Raw genomic sequence first — 16,904 nt, 5'->3', positions numbered from 1 at the left:
GTATGAGTACTGTAGCCATCTTCACAGGATCCCACTATAGATGGTTGTGAGCCACCATGTAGTTGCTAGGAATTGAGCTCAGGACCTCTGGAAGAGCCATCTCTCCAACCTCTCTATCATAGTTCTTTTTCTTTTTTTAAGGTTTATTTATTTATTATATGTAGGTACACTGTAGCTGTTTTCAGATACTCTATAAGAGGGCATCAGATCTCATTATGGATGGTTGTGAGCCACCGTGTGGTTGCTGGAATTTGAACTTGGGACCTATGGAAGAGCAGTCAGTGCTCTTAACCACTGAGCCATCTCTCCAGCCCCCTCTATCATAGTTCTTAATAGTCTGATTTACATTTGAGGTTTGGATTTTTTTGTGTGCTTTATTTATGGATAGTAATGCCTCACTAGTAAAATAGCAGCTCTCTCCATTGAGGCGCCATTCAAGCATGCAAATGAGAGGAAGCACACACAGCAAAACATGTATTGTCCACACCGTTTGAAAACGAAGACGGAGTAGCTCAGCTTTGGACAGCATAGAATTGTGAGCTCAGTGTAACACAGATGTTGTATTCCATCCCTCTCTCAGACAGGTTCCAAGGTGGTGATCCAAGGAAGCAAGAAGGAATATGATTATAGACCAGGGCCCCTGGTTAGTGTTCACTTTCTACAGAACTATAAATAATATTGCTGAAGGCCAGCGTGGTCAGAGTTGCTGACCCTGAGATAGTGATTAGTTTAATTCTGAGCTCTCTAGCCAGCCCCTAAAGTCACCTCCGCCGCCTTTTTCTTTTGAGTAAAGAAAGCTCTTCAGCCTTAACTCTGTTCTTGCATGCAGTCTGTCCCGAAATACATTTCTCTCACAAGGAAAGGTGTGATCACAGGTATGATTTGAATGAGAAGAGCAGCCAGCCATGTGCCCTAGTGCTTAGCAGACCTGGTTGGGAGCTATGTCTTCCCTCTCTGGGACTGTTAGTCTGCTGGCTACAGAGTTCCTGTTCCTGGCTAAACTGTGGATAGAAGCTCCCAGCAGGTGTAAGGACACACCACAGATGTGTTCTGGAAAGCTTTTTAAATCTTTCCCCCTGGTCCTGCTCAATGTTAAGCTGTTAGGTAGACCAGAAAACCAAGGAAGTGCATTCTCCTGCTGATACTTGGGAAACTCTATCTCCTACATTTAGCCTAGCACTACCCAATATTTACTAATGTTTTTTAACTGAGGAAAATGAAGGACATTATTTAAAGTTGGCTTTTCAAAACCCCAGAAGGGCAGTGTTCCTTTAAAACTCAGAACAAAGGCAGATTTTCCATGTTAGCGGTGAACATCGACAGTACACTGATTTCTATCTGTGTTTTCTTTTTTCCACGAGTCTGTGCCTAGTTTCCACCTTGCCTGGTTTCCCAAAATCTCCACTTTTCCTCCACTTATTTCTGTTAGCTTAAGGGTTTTGAATTTCTGTTCCTACTTTTCTCCTGTTGTCAGTTTTAAACGTGTTTTGTTCCTGTTTTCCTTTCTGTCTGTATTCCTTTATGTCGCTGTTCTGTTGCTCCTTTAAGTTTTCTCCTTCACGATTCTCCTTGATGACCGCAGCCTCTTCCTGGGACATCTCCATCCCGTCATGCTTGCTCTGCTGGACACAGCAGCGGTCTGGCCCCACTCATTGGGGATTGGTTTTTTTAGACTGCTCTCAGGACTCACTCTGTCTGCCCTGTCTTCTCTCATCTCACATGTGATCTCAGCTGCCTTCTTCATTTTGGAAAAAGATTTGCACCATTTTGTTTTTTTTTTTTTCCATGCATGCTGGTACTTAAACCCTAACCTCTTAATTCCTCAATAAGTTGCTTGTTATCAGTAATGAAGAAAAGTCTAAAATTAAAGTCTCTGAGTTTGTGACATTAAAATAATATTCTGATAGTTTAGAACAGAAATAAACCAAGTAGTGTTTAGAATATGTTTAAACATAAACCTAAAAAGTATAAGATACCAAAATGCTAATCAAATAGCCAGTTATATTTTAAACAGCAGCTAAAGTACGTGTGTCTTAGGATTGCTGTTGCTGTGCAGAACACCATGATCATGGCAACTCTTAGAAAAGAAAGCATTTCATTGGGGCTGGCTTACAGTACAGAGGTTCATTCTGTCATCATCATAGAGGTAAGCATGGCGCGCACAGACAAACATTGTGCTGAAGAAGGAGCTGAGAGTTCTACATTTAGAGCTGCAGAAAGAGGAAAGAACTGTGTGTCACTTGCCCTGGTTTGAATTTCTCAAAGCCCACCCCTAGTGAAATATTCCCTCTGAAAAAGCCATACCTATTCCAACAAGGCCACACCTCCTAATACCACCATCCCCTCTAGGGGACATGTCATGCTAATTTCCACAGCGTGTGACTATACTGTGCTGTCTTAACAAACTTAAGAGTAAGTACCAAGGTTGGTGAACAGTTCTCAAATCTCCAGAAACATTTGCTCTTTCATTGGCAGGAAAGTTTCTCCAACAGCATTAGACTTCCAGTTTTTCAGGACTATGAACTGGGAACCTGACTCTTGAGTAGGTTACTTTATACCCTTCCAATAGCTTCTGCCCCATTACTTACTTGTAAGGTGGAATAGAGAAACCAGCTTACCTTCACGTCTCAAATGTCTGGGACTCCACCAGGAGTTCTGAGAGTGCCTTCAGTATTGTGAGACATAGCACTGGTACACAAAAGTCAGTAGAGATGCTGACATAACTTCCATGTGTCTACATGTTGACATGTGGCAACAGACGTAACTGTGCTTGGATCTTTATGGAAAAGAAAAACTGAAAACTATTACAGAGATAGGTAAGTGCCATCTCTAAATATTCTAGGCAAATTATTCTAGGATTATCCTATAAATTTAATATGTTCCAATAAAAATACCAGTAGAAAGAGGGAAGGAAACATGCAAACAAAACTTGCCATCATAGTTCCTGATAAAAGGAGGAATGGGGTGCTGGGAGGTATGGTTGTAGAATAGCACCTAGTGTGTGCAGAACTGTGGGTTCTATGCTCAGCAGGTCACAGAGGGAAAGAAAGAAGAGTGCCTAGTGTGTGCTGAACTGTGGGTTCTATGCTCAGCAGGTCACAGAGGGAAAAGAACATAAGAGAACACATCTCCACACCTGAGGTGCCGCTTATCCATAGTGATAGGGAAAGCAGGAAACTTGGCAGGGTGGGGGAATAGTAACGATACATAGGAGAAACCTTAAAAGTACAACCTTAACATGATGGTCACAAGTAATGTTAGCAGCCATTGAGCCATGTTAGTATGTAGCCACGTGTAATGACAATCCTTCAGAACCTTTAAGCCACATCTTACAGTGAGAAAAACATCATATTGTAGTGGCATGATGCACAGCAAAGACCTGACTAGCATTCCTCAAAATTCACGAGGGATCAAGACAAGGACATTTTGACATCCTGACCTGAAGAGACAGCACAGTGGGTAAATCACTTGCTACACAAGAGTGAAGACCTGAGTTCAAATCCCCAGAAACCACAGGGGAAAAAAAGCTAGACATGGGCCTCAAGCATAACTGTATCCCCCATACTGGGGAGTGGGCAGGGCAGACTGGAAGATCACTGCAACTTGCTGACCACTGGCCTAGCTCCAGATTCAGTGAGAGACCCTACCTCAGAGGAATAAGGCTCAGAGTGATAGAAGACACCAAGTGTCCTATGTCCTCTGCATTCACATATCTACAATCATTTGTACTCGGACACCATATTCACCATGCAAACACATACACACAAATAAATTTTTTAAAGGCAATTCAGTATCCTCTTCTAGTCTCTGCACACAGACACCCACACACACATACACACACACATAAACAGAGAGAGAGGGAGGGAGGAAGAGAGAAAGAGAGAGAGAAAAAAAATCGCATGACTGTGGAATGTAATGAGATGTCCCAGATGAAGTTCTCACAAGGAAAAAGACATCAGATAAATGGAGGGTGTGTTCCTGTAATCAATCTGCTATACAAAATTGGCTGGATGACTTTGACAGATATTTATTTTCCCATAATTCTGGGCACTAGAAGCTAGATTAGATGCTGGTAAGTCTGATAAAAGTAAAACGTCTACTTTAGGCTGTGGATAACCAGTCTCACTCCACCCAATGGCCTGCCTCCTTAGGCACATACTCCTCCTAACTTATTAGTGTATCTTTCTTTTTCCCTCTCAGGTCTTGTCTACTTGAATTCTTTCTATAAATAACACCCTTGACTAGTTGATGATCCATATAAGGAGATATGTTCATTTAGAAATATACATATAAGCATCCAAGGCTGATTGAGCCCAAGTATGTTGTTTTAAATGATGATATACATAAAAATAAGGAATGTCAGTATTATAAAATGCCTAATCATAAAAATAATAAATTTTTGTATAATCATAGTTTGTAGGTAATACAATTGGTCACACACATTCATATGATAAAGCTCTAATATGGTAGTATTTGGAAGTAGGACATTTGGGGAGAATTTAGGTATTGATGAGATCATAAGGGTGAGATCCCCATGATGAGATTAGTGTTCCTATAAGAAGGAAACCAGACTAGTGTTCCCTCTCCATGCACCCACACTGTGTAAGTACACAAGGGAGCCATCCTAAAGCCCAAGGATTGAGTCAGGTGAGTGTTGGCTTCTGTCTTTGAAGTGTGGGAAAATAAATTTCCCTTTGTATACCACGAGATATGGGCCAACTTGAAAAAGGCACGCATGAATCACATGGGTTAAAGTGATATCAGGACCCCTTTGCCATTTACAGAGGCCTTCAGACAACATAGTGTGCAAGCCTCACTTGTGAGCGCTGTGAGATGCCTAGGCTGGGCCTTACCATCTTCCTACCATTCACAGGTAAGAAGGCAGGCAGGAGAAGCAGGGTGACTGCCTACAGCCACAGAGAGCGAGCCAAGCTCAGGACTGACCTCATTCACAAAGGTTTCCCAAGGAAGTGTTGAAGAAATTCCAGTGTCAGAGCAGGTACTGAGGGCCAAGGCAATGGGAAAAGATTTTAGGAAGAAGTGGGAATTAAACTGGACTTTGATAGGACCAGGAAAGGAGGGGGCAGAACCTTGCAGAAAAATAACATGGACAGAAATAAGGTGCAGCCTGTGTCTGAGGCAGAACAGTGTGCTCCTTCAAAGACTCAGATGGAAGCAACACTTGGAAACTTTCATCATGCTGAAATTTGTATTTACAAACAAAGGCTGTTTCTGTCTTTCAAACCATTCCCCAAATCATTTAGGTTTTATTCTGGAGTCCAAAGTATGACAAACTTAAATAGTAACCAGGAGCTATTTAGTTGGGTTTCTTAAGAATTCTAATAGGGAAATGGGAAGTCCTCACAACATGCAAACAAGTTATGTTGTAACAAATTATGTGTATGTTCTCAAAGAGTAACAAGGTCATTCAAACCAGGAAGGAGAAGGCTGTCTGAGGACACTAAGTGCATTTTCCCACACTTCAGAGCTAAGCAAACAGGAGCAGATGTTAATCTTTAAGCAGTTTAACTGACCCATTTGAGACAGGTCAGCACTGGATTATTATAGCATAACATACTATCTGTAAAAAAAACCTTGCCTCACCTTTTTAGTACTAAGTAGCCCTTTTCTTTGTTAGAAAGTTTAAAAGGTGAATTGCTTGCCTGAAAACGAAGTTTATACAGTATGTAATTGCTAAATAATTTGGAATTATATATTAAAACTATCAAGAAGAAAAGTAAAGAAAATCAATACCGAAGCCAAAGTTTTTTTCCAAGGTGATGGGAATCCCAGAAAATTGGACTTGTTTGCAAGCACTTATCAACAGCATTCTTCTGGCCAAGCATTGCTGCATGATGAGGTACAGAGGCCAATGAAACAGAGCCTCTGTTCTTCAGAGCACTGTGACCCAGAGAGGCAGGATTGCACCACCCTGAAAAAGGCTGGAGCTATGGAGAAGACTGTCAGAGGGTCCAGGAGAGGATCTCCTCACTGCTGGAGAAGGCAGACCAGCGCAGCAGGAGCCAGGGTGGTGGCACAGCTAATGGGAGGCAGAGAGAGTGAAGTCTTGGAAATAACAGAGGCAGCAAGGAGGTTGCAGGGAGTGGGGATTCTCCAGGAGGCTACAAAAGAGTCTGGCAAATCTGAAATGAAAGATGGGGGTTGTGTAGCATGCTGAGGCATGGAAGAGCCAGACTAAAGAAGGGACATGAGAAATTCGGGGTCCTTTGGTACACAGTGGACCAAGGGGTTTAAACCAGAAGGGCTTTCACAGCTAGATTGGCTGTGTTTTTGGGGAGAGAGGTGGGGGATAAATAAATGTGTGTGTGTGTGTGTGTGTGTGTGTGTGTGTGTGTGTGTGTGTGTGTATGTGTGTGTGTGTGTATGGATGGAGAGAGGAAGGAAGAGAGACAGAGAGGAAAGAAAGACAGAGAGAGGGGGACAGAGAGAGAAACCTAGAGATTGCCATGGACCACAATGGAAACCTTCGTAATTTGACACCTGACATAATCAGACACCCATGCTCATAGGGGTGATCCCAGACCCTGCTTCTGCCCCTCAGGTGCCTTCAACTAAATGGGGTCATAGCTATGATCCTCATCTAAGTAGAACAAATAGAAGCTAGGACTGGGATTCCAGAAAATGGGAATTTAAGCACTTTTTGCCAAAGATGTAACCATGTTGTGTGTTGGGGGGAGGGGAGTTTTGAAAGTACCTTAGAAACCAGTCTGGGCCCTTTATTAACTACATTGTAATTTCTTGCACTCTGGAACAAGCAGTACCCTTTGTGGTTTCTTCTTACTAGACCTAGCACAGAATTATCCATCTTTGCAGATAAAAGCCTGTTAAACCTCTACCACCTGGCCAACAGCTTACAACTTCCTCTACCCTCTCAGAAGTTGTTTATGAGAGGGGACTGATCTGCTAGGGGTGTAGCTCAGTGTTAGAGTGCTCACCCAGCAAGCACAAGGCCTGGGTTCAGCCTCTAGCTCTGCAAAGCCAAAGGAGTGTAGTCATCTCTTTCCTGCCTATCCATAGTGCAGGCACCACCAGGCAACAAGGAAACCTCTTTGAGAGCACTCTCAATGGATGCTCTCATTATTGTCTCACACTGTGTAACGTTCCAAAACACCTTTGCCTCATGTCTGTGTGTTCCCCCAAATAGACAGTTTGCTTCAGGAGAGCAGAGCCTGGGTCATGCTTGACTTTTTGTCATTGGTAAGTAGCATTGGCCTCGCCCATAAAAAGCCCTCAAATGTCTATTGAGTAAATAATTGAGTTTACCTCATTACCTTGTTTTCAATCTATAAATAAGGACTGGACTATGCCCTTGGAATTGCTCAATTTCAAGAGCAGAGTTGGCACCAATTAAGCCTCTTTGAATGTGTGAGTACCTTATCATATGAACCCAGTCTTGAGGTTGGAGAGATGGCTTAGCAGTTAAGAACACTTGTTTTTTGCAGAGGACCTGGATTGGGTTCCCAGCACCCACATAATGGTTCACAGCTAACCATAACTCCAGTTCCAGGAGAACTAACACCCTCTTCTGATCACCATGGGCACCAGGCATCTAATGAGATGATCATGTGGGTGTTTTTCTTTCAGTTTGTTTATATTGTGGATTATATTGATAGATTTTCGTATATTGAACCAACCATAACTCCAGTTCCATGAGATCTGACCCCCTCTTCTGACCTCCATGGGAACCAGGCACACACATGATATACAGATGTAACATGTAAGCAAAACATTTATCTACACACAGTCAGTATGAAAGTATAAAGTTTCTTAATCTTTGGCTCCGTGTTCTTTACATTTACCAGTGAGAAGTTTTTAATGACTGGTTCTGGGACCCCCCTCCCATCCTAGTATAATTAAATTAGTGTCTTTGAAGATGACACCTGATAGGAATGTTTTGGTTTCTTGAATACCCAGCAGATTTTCACATTCAGCCTGCATCTGATGTAAGAGTTCTAAAACTACATAGAAAATGTTGCTTTAAAAAAAAACAAAAATTCTCTCCCCTGAGCTCTGCGTTCTAGGAGATCAAGAGCAGGAGGCATCTCTCCCACTGAAGTCTGTGAGGGAGTTAACCTTGCAGTACCTGACAGAATGCAACATCAGAGCAACCACTAGTGTGTATGCTGAGTTGTGAAAGGTCATGGAAAGTAGATTTGAGACTCTGCAGCCTGGTAGGTGTTTCAGGGAGCTTATCCTTAAAATAAATGACAGCCCCTGCCCACAAAAGGTCAAGTGGTTGCATAGCAACCCTTGAATACCAGGCTTGTCCAGTTCCAAAGATCTGAAGGTTTCCTTCTTATTAAAAAATCGCCATGTTCAGGACTGGACATACAGCTGTGAACCAGGTACATTGTCTGAAAACCTGAGTCTCCTCACAGTTCAGTAAACACAGTTACAAAATAGTGAAAGCCGACAAGGGGAGCTAAGTACAGTCTCTGTGATAGGAAGCATCACATTGGAACATCACAAGCTTCTGCCTGAACTATTTTTAGTCTAATCCAACACTAAATCATTCGCCAGTAGAGGTATATGGTAAGAGAAGTGAATAAGAAACATTATTTCAGAGCCTAGAAGGATTTGAGGAGGAATAATAGTTAAAATATTAAAACAGTAAGTAGAATAGCAGAAGGATTAAGTTGTGAGTGGGGCATAGTGATACATACATACCTGTAATCTGGCATCAGAAAGGGACCAGGACAGCCATCTCAGAAAACAAAATAAATGTTTATTTCAAGGAGAAATGTTCTTAAATTGGGGTGACTTGGAAGTTCTGAAATCTTTTAACAAGAGAGCTGTTTGCTTTCTCTCAGGATAAACCATTTCAGAACATTTTAATCAGAAATGAATTGCTAATGTTGGGATTGTGTATTTAGCAGAGAATCTGCACAGATGTCACTGCCATCCCATAATCTGTCTCCCAGTTATGTGAGAATTTTAATACTGTTAGCAAAGTCAGTGAAGAACACTTGTTTACTTTTGTTTATGCTTTTGCACAGTCCCACATCAAAGTAAAATTCCTTGTTTAACACCACGCGAGATCAGAAACCTCCATCTTCTGAAATGTAACTACCACCAGTGCTTTTATTTGAGAATTTGAGCCCATGCTGAAGATTGTGTTAATCAGAACTAAGTTTCTGTCTTTTCCTTCCAGTAAACAAGTTCTGAAATTCTCACATGTGAATGATTAGTGTGTAATTAATTCCACAAGAATTCATTGCTCTGATTGGTCCAGTTTTATAACAGTCACCAAGTGGACAGGGCTGAGTTATTGGGATGTACAAAACTGAGCTCTAAGTTCTTAGTCTGCATGCGTGCCCTCACAGGAGACTGAAGTGTGGGCATGCTTTCAATTCAGACAGCACGTGATTTATGGAGGCACAGAGGTCAGGAGTTTATTATACCCAAAATCATAATAACTATTCTGTTTTCCCTTTAAAAATGAAGTGACCAAAGCATGTTGAAAGATAAATGGGTGAACCGTTTTTTGCTGTTAAAGGTTCAGTATTATTGTGGAGTAGCCAGCCATCCTAAGTGTTATGGTATTAAATCTGAAGTAGTCTGTAAGCTGAGAGCCCCTTCTTTCCTCTGGGTTTAAGATTGCTATTAATCAAAATGTTGGACCTGTGTAGTGCAGTGCGTATGAAACAAACAGTTGAAGCAGACGGCTCCTTTAATTTATGGCTTTCTGTGTTTTTCAGATTTGTGAGAGAAGGTTTCTTCCTGTAGACTTGGTTCTGTGGCTCACATGCCTAGATTTCATTTCTTATACCAGAGCCAACCAAGTCCAATAGTTGCAAGATTACCTCGTGGCATTGAAAGGAGGAAGGTACCTTTTTATGTTTTTAATTAACAACATCTGGAAAAGTCATTTTGAAACTTGGATAGTTTCTACTGGAAATAGGTGTTATTAAAAAATCTGTATTGGAGAGAGAATATGGGATCACTTTTTAAACAGAAGAGTGAATTTGTATAAAGGTTAATAATCTAACTAGGTTTTGGGGTAAGTGAAGCATCAACCTAGAAATATTAACTGAAATTGTTTTGAGGGGCATGTGATTCCAGCTTAGGCATAAGCTCTCAGGTGTAAGCTGTTAAGGGCTCCATTGCTGGGCTGAGCTCCTGTCATGTGCAAAGGGCTTTTAGCAGGACAGACTTGCTGATAGATAGCTCCAGGGTACTGGATCCCCTTCCCGTCCAGTAATACACTTGGAATCCCTAGAGTGCACTTTGCGGGGTGCACGAAAGAGATTTCAGGAGTGTGGAAGAGGAGGCTTCTCTTCATACAGTGCATTACTGAAGTGAAAAGTAGCTATACTTTATTCACTGTCTCCCAAGGTCTTAGTTAGGGTTTCTATTGCTGTGACAAAACACCATAACCAAAAAGCAAGTTGAGGAAAAAGGTTTATTATTTGGTTAACACGTCCACATCACTGTTCATTCTCAAAGGAAGTGGAGAGGAACTCAGGAACTGATGCAGAGGCCATGAGAGTTGCTGTGGGGAGAGTTGTTCCTCATGACTTGCTACGTGTACTTTCTCATAGAACTCAGGACCACCAGCCTAGGGATGCACAGTGGGCTGGCCCTCCCCTCTCCCACCAGCCAAGAGAATGCCGAAAGCCTGATCTTAGGGAGGCACTTTCTCAGTTGAGGTTCCCTCCTTTCCTATAACTCTCCACTATATCAAGTATAGATAAGAATGTCCAGCATACCATGTGAGGCAAGTCGCAGACATTATGTTGAATCTGGGACGAGAATTGCTGGGGGCTTGGCACCACCTTCGGAAGTAGAGGCTGTTGCTGTTCACTAGCTTTCAGAAGCATGAGGTTGTTACTGGTAGCTGGCTTTCACTGTGACGAACTGTCACTTTTCCAATAGACCTAGGTGAGTCATCATTAATTGGTTAAATCCAGTTGGTGTTTCCAGCTGGTTCTACTGGTTCCTTGTTTCCCTGGCTATGGAAAAATCAACCCTTTTCAATGACTTGGGCATTCTCAGAAGCTAATGCCTAAATGAACACCATAGGCAATTAAAAGCACAAAAAAAAATCAGACTCTGGGAGAAGCCACATACAAATCCGATGGTTGTAGGCTGCATTTTCTAATTGACAGTGCTTCCTGGAGCAATGGAACTGTTAGAAGTCAGCTTTGTCACACGCCCTGGCATAATCTTATGTTGCAATCAGTTATTAAAGTCAGAACAAGCAATGCATTATTAATAATACATACCAATGTGAATGTGGTTTACCTCATTTAAATATGATGTTGGTCATCTGTGTGTCACAGACACAACATCAACGTAACCTTCCAAAGTAGAAGAGGAGGTGGTGGTGGCCATGTGCTACTGAGTCTCCAAAATGACAGTACCCGTAATACTTTCTTTTCCTTCCAAATCCCTTTGAGAATCTTCAAAATCTGAACATGGACTTTTCCATAAATAAATGTCACTCTTCATCAATGCAGCTGCAGGGAAAAGAGCAACGGCTCCTGATGGTGCCAACTGCCCAAATCTCTGCTGATATGAATCAAAGGAAACCCGTGTCACAAATGAGCTGAAGCCAGGAGCTTTGCTCAGTGTCAGAGTGCTGGGCTCTGACAAGGGGTGTGTACAGGGTTATATTCCTGTCTGCTGTCATGAAGTAAATGCATATTTAAGACACACTAATATACTGATTGGATTTTTTATTAAATAGCTAGTAAAAAATTCATATCACTTGTTTTTTTATATAAAAACGGAATCTTTTTCTTTCCTAACTCACCAAGTTGCCCTGGTGCCTACCTAGTCTTTTGACCACTCCTACCCCACCCCCCGTTTATCTCTGATACCTCACAGTGGGGGCACAGCTAATCACTGGCACAGTTCCCTGCTGCTAAGGATAGCTAGCTTATGACCACTTGGGAATCAAGCACATGCTGATACTTTAAGACCAGTAAGTGTTTGTTAAAGTAGGAAGGCAGGGTTGTAAGATTGGCTATAATCAACAGTATGAGGAGAAAGTCAGTTCATGGAGTTATACCAGAAATTTCATTCTTTTCTGCACAGAAAAACTCAGCCCCTTCCAGAAGACAGCCACAACCCCGCTTGAACATGACTTTCAGTTACTTTTTAAACTTCTGTTTGTAGATGCATACTTGTGTTCTGCTTGTCACTGTTTATTTGGTTTTTGTTAATTTGCTAATGGTGCTGGAGATTAACCCAGGGCCTTATGTCTGCAAGGCAAATGCTCTCCCAGGAGGCAAATGAGCTACACACCAGCCCTAACATTTAAAATTGGGTTTTGTTGCTGTTATTGTTGCTGGTGCTGCTGGTGCTTTCTTTTGTTTCTGTTTTGTTTTGTTTTGTTTTGTTTTGTTTTTAGTGAAACCCTTGCTATTGACCCTTTGAACCACTCAAAACACAAACATCTGATAGGTCTGATTATTGGCTGGCAACTTGCTGCACTGCTGGCTTCCCATGGTTGATTTCAAAGACAGAGGACCAAGTTCCACTCAAAGTGAGCACAGGAGCAGACTCCTAGGAAGGCAAACCAGTGGAGCAGACAGACTCCAGGCATGCTTCAGAGTTTTGCTTTGTTTCTGTTATGCCATTCTGGGGACCCAAGCCCAAGGCTTTGCACGTGCTAGACCAGAACTCTGCCACTAAGCAAAGCTCCTCACCTCAGCTTTGCTTTCTGTGGAACTGCTCTCCAGATGGGATGAGCAGTGCCTGGCTCCCTGTGCCACAGACACTGAGGTACAAAGTTTCCACGTTGGTTTCCAGCCTGAATTCACTGGGCCATCTCTCCTCCTCCTTAGGATGTCGCACGTGCTCCAGTTTGAAGACAAGACCAGGAAAGTAAAAGATGCAAGCATGCAGGACTCAGACACATTTGAGATCTACGATCCTCGGAACCCGGTGAACAAAAGGAGACGGGAGGAGAGCAAAAAGCTGTTGAGAGAGAAAAAAGAAAGGCGGTGAGAGGAGCCATGATGCCAAAGTGATGGCCCCTGCTGGCTGTCCTGTGGCAGCCATGTCCTCGGAAGTGCAATGGCTGTGAGAAGGCTGTCAGAGCCTGTGTTACGATTTTCAGAAAGCAGGTATCTCCTTTTATAAATCTGGAGTGGTGTAAGCAAACGCTTGTGGTTACTGCTACATTTTTTTCCCTAATTGACCTTTTATATCACTAAATCTGAAATAAAATCAGTTTCTTTCCAGTTTAAATGTTAACCATTTGTGGATTGCACAAGCCCGTCTATGCCCCTCTAACCTGAAATGTGTGAAGGACTCTTGTTCAGATTTTTTATAAGAGGTGCTCACAGAAAGAATACTGATACTTTAATATAAAATAAAAATTATAAATTAACAGATGATTTTTTGCATGTAAACATAAAAAGTAGCCAGACCAGTAGGACTGCTACTTTACTTCATGAGGAGCCCACAGGCAAGTTACTATTCACTCTGTCCAGCCCACTGCCTGGATGGATGCTCTGAATGCTTTAGGACAGTAGCACTCTGATGCATGCTCACCAAATACCACAGCCTGCTGCTGGGCCACCTGCCACTCCCTGCCCTGGTTGCACGCCAACACCAGGAGCAAGGGGGTACACAGGACCTGCACCACCAGGAGAACTCATCAAGAATCTAGCCTTTGACACACTCGTTCACATGGGGTATTTCTGTTACCTATATTTAGTTCTAAACTCTGAGTGCTAAAATTGTACAGCAGACAGACTAACTCCAGTCACCTAATAAAACCTCACCAGCCACCTCTTTTCAGAAGAAGTAATGAAATCGGTTTCCTCTTCCTGAGGCACCACTTCTTCCGTGTGATCTCAGGTGCAGACCGGCAGCACACAAAGGGTGGAGGAAGGCTAGCCACTACCTTGCCCAGATCACCTGTATCTAGAGAATGAAAACATCTTACCCCAGGGCCAGCGAGTTAGAATCCTAGACCTGACACTAAAGACATTTTCAGACATTTTTCAAAATGAGTATATGCTAACACACATCAAAGCCTCACAGAGTACAAAGTTGTCATTTCCTAGTCCAGTGTGGGATATTTCATAGAAGTAAAGACCACCTAACTCCAGGCATGCATTTAAAGGAGGGGTGTTTGCCTGGCTAGGCCCTGAACTAGATTCTCAGCATGGAAAGAAATAAGTAAGCAGAACTATATTACTATTTCTTAAAAGGAGCAAACAAAGCTCCAGATATATAACTGCTTTAAGCCTATAACAGATCATTTGTATCATTATACACATAAGTAAAACAAATATGTAAAACTAGTGACTACCTCTGAGGATGAGAGAGAAATGCCCAGCGTTCACTTGAGTTTCAGTTAGAGAACAGTGCTCAGCACTCAACCTTACACACTCGAGTGTGCCCGAACCCACCACAACCTTTGTCCTTCACGACCGTGACTAAACCTCAGGTGAGAAGACAGGACTCCTAGTATCCAGAGAAAAACTGAAGATGGAGAAAATTGCAGAGAAAAGAGAGATGTTGTAGACGTACTCTGAACTGTGTCAGTCAGCTCAGAATTTTGGACAGTTGAGGCAGGATGTGGGTGTGCAAACAGCACTGCAGTTATTTCTTATTGGCATATTTCATTGTACATAGGGGTGCCTTGTCCATATGTCCACCCTCCCTCCTCTCTTCCGCCCATTCCATCCACTGGCAGACTCATCTATACTTTAGTATCCTGTGTACATGTACAGTTGTATGTGTTTATGTAAAAATCTATGATCCACAAGTTAGAGAAGACGTAGTGTTTATCTTCCTGGGTCCAGCTTATTTTACTGATTACGCTCTGCTACTGCATTCGTTTTCCAGCAGACGCCATACGTTTATAGCTGATGAAACCCCATCCTACAGTTTGCACCTTTTCTTTACTCATTTCTGCTGACAGCTGGGTGGAGTCCATCTTTGCAGACATTATGAAACGTCTGAGTCCATATGTGTTGAAACGCCATCTTTTCCATTCTTCGTCTGATGTGGCCACTTCAACAATTCAATGTAAGCCCAGTAGAACTCCTTAGTGCAGGGACCAGTCAGAGAAGAATTTCAGTTTTTAAAAGACAGTTTATGTTTTCTTTTATTTTTGAAATTATAATTTAATTATATCATTTGCCCCTTACTTTGTCTCCCTTCAAGCCCTCCTATATGCTCCTTCCTGCTCTTTTTCATTAATTGTTAATATTTACATATGTCTGAATATGTCTCTGTGTGTATATATACATCTCTGTGTGTACATATATATATATGTATATACACATACACATATATATACACACACACACATACACACGCATATATTTCTAATCATAACCTGCTCAGTCTGTATAACGTTGTTTGTATATATGTTTTTGGAGCCGGCCATTTGGTGTTGAATAACCAGTCAGTATGCTCTTCCCTGGGGAAGACAGTTTCCTCCACTCTCAGCATTCTTAGTTCTTTGTGTAGGGTTGAGGCCTTTTGGGCTCACAACCACCACCACCCCATTCACCTTAGCATATCTAGCTTACTGTCCTTTAAAGCTCCTGTTAGGCAGTCATATCCGTGTGACTTTGTCACTGTAGCTTCTGACATTACTAGGAGATGTAACTTTGCATAAAACTCTCTGGTTATCTGGCCCTTAGAATCTCTCTGCCTCCTCTTTTGCAATGTTCCCCAAGCCTTAAGTGTGGGAGTTGTATACATTGGGACTGGGCTCCACAATTGTGCATTTTTATTGACTATGATTTTCTGTAATGATCTCTGTCAATTACAAAGAGAATATCCTCTGCGTGAGTTGAAGATTATACTTTATTGGTGAGTAGAAGGACAAATATTTAGGATGCAGTTAGGGATAATGCTATTTTACTAAAGTGGTGATTGTAGATTTTCCTCCAAGACCCAGGACTTCACTAACCCTCGTAGTTGGCTAGGTTTCCAGTATCAGGCATGATTTCCCCTTGTTGAGTGGGTCTTAAGTCCAGTTAGAGAGCTGTTGGTTACCACAAAGCTATGCGAGCCACTCCAGCACCCTTAGATTTACAGTGCCATGCTGGTCTTGGAGTCCATGGGCAGCACAGCTGGTCTTGGAGGACTATTAGGGGCTTCCCTCCTTTGGAAGCATGCATGATACCTTCTGATACCCTGAAAGATAGTTAAATGACAAAATTAAGATCTTTAGTTTAGCTAAATGGTCATCTTATTTTAACTGCAAAAAACAGAAGGTTCTGAAATGTAGTAGTAGCTAGAATATTGTGGGATTTCACCATTACAAATTTCACTAAATAGGTAATTTCCAAAAAGAATAGGAAACTAAGTTTGGCATTATTAAATATGTTTGCAGTCACAAGGAAAGGTTTAGGCCAAGTAAATGAACTGCAATAATAATAACAATAATAATAATAATAATAATAATAACTTAAAATATGAAAACATATTAAAAATAGCATTTAAACTTCATTTTTATATTTGGGCTTGTTTTTTATTTATGTGTTTTGATCAGGGATATTGTCCTGAGACCAAGTAGCCTGTCAGAGTTCTTGTTCTTTGCCCATGACAACACTAAAAGAAGAAAAACAATTGGCATTTTGTTCTCACTATGGTAAGCCATGCCTTCCACTTTAGGTGAAGCTCGTGGCAGGTTAAGAGATCAAACCAGACCTTGGGTTTTCATTTCTCAGAGGGCAATTGAAGTTAATGCAGATCTGCCTGGGATTTTAATGTTATAAAAATGCACATTGCTACATGCCCTCAGGTTTGTTTCTCTGAGGCCATGCAGTCAGTAATGCATCTGCCCATCTAAAAATGAGGACATCATAAAACAGGTCATTAAAATCTGTGAGCAGCCAAGTGGTTTGCTGCTGTTTTTAGAGCACGATTGGTGACAGACGATGGGCATCCTTTTCAGATTGTCA

At 41.9% G+C, this 16,904-nt stretch overlaps 1 protein-coding gene and 1 long non-coding RNA gene across 4 annotated transcripts in view; one reads left to right on the top strand and one right to left on the bottom strand.

The window, feature by feature from the left end:
* The window catches only part of LOC116083680, a 35,676-nt gene extending 32,905 nt beyond the window's left edge, over positions 1 to 2,771 (bottom strand). The window contains exons 1-2 of the long non-coding RNA XR_004115859.1: positions 2,619 to 2,771; positions 2,114 to 2,210 (exon numbers count right to left, since the gene is read on the bottom strand). This is a non-coding gene — a long non-coding RNA (uncharacterized LOC116083680). The remainder of the gene's footprint in view (positions 1 to 2,113; positions 2,211 to 2,618) is intronic.
* The window catches only part of Cwc27 (CWC27 spliceosome associated cyclophilin), a 188,979-nt gene extending 175,752 nt beyond the window's left edge, over positions 1 to 13,227 (top strand). For all 3 annotated transcript variants that reach the window (XM_031360434.1, XM_031360435.1, XM_031360433.1), the window contains one exon: positions 12,813 to 13,227. In XM_031360434.1, coding sequence (XP_031216294.1) covers positions 12,813 to 12,975 — 163 coding nt within the window. In that variant the 3' untranslated portion in view covers positions 12,976 to 13,227. The remainder of the gene's footprint in view (positions 1 to 12,812) is intronic.
* The last annotated feature ends 3,677 nt before the right edge of the window (positions 13,228 to 16,904 follow it).

Source organism: Mastomys coucha, unplaced genomic scaffold, assembly GCF_008632895.1.
Source record: "Mastomys coucha isolate ucsf_1 unplaced genomic scaffold, UCSF_Mcou_1 pScaffold8, whole genome shotgun sequence".
Taxonomy (NCBI): domain Eukaryota; kingdom Metazoa; phylum Chordata; class Mammalia; order Rodentia; family Muridae; genus Mastomys; species Mastomys coucha.
The sequence above is the reverse complement of the archived record's forward strand: the minus strand, read 5'-3'. Positions and strand labels throughout refer to the sequence as shown.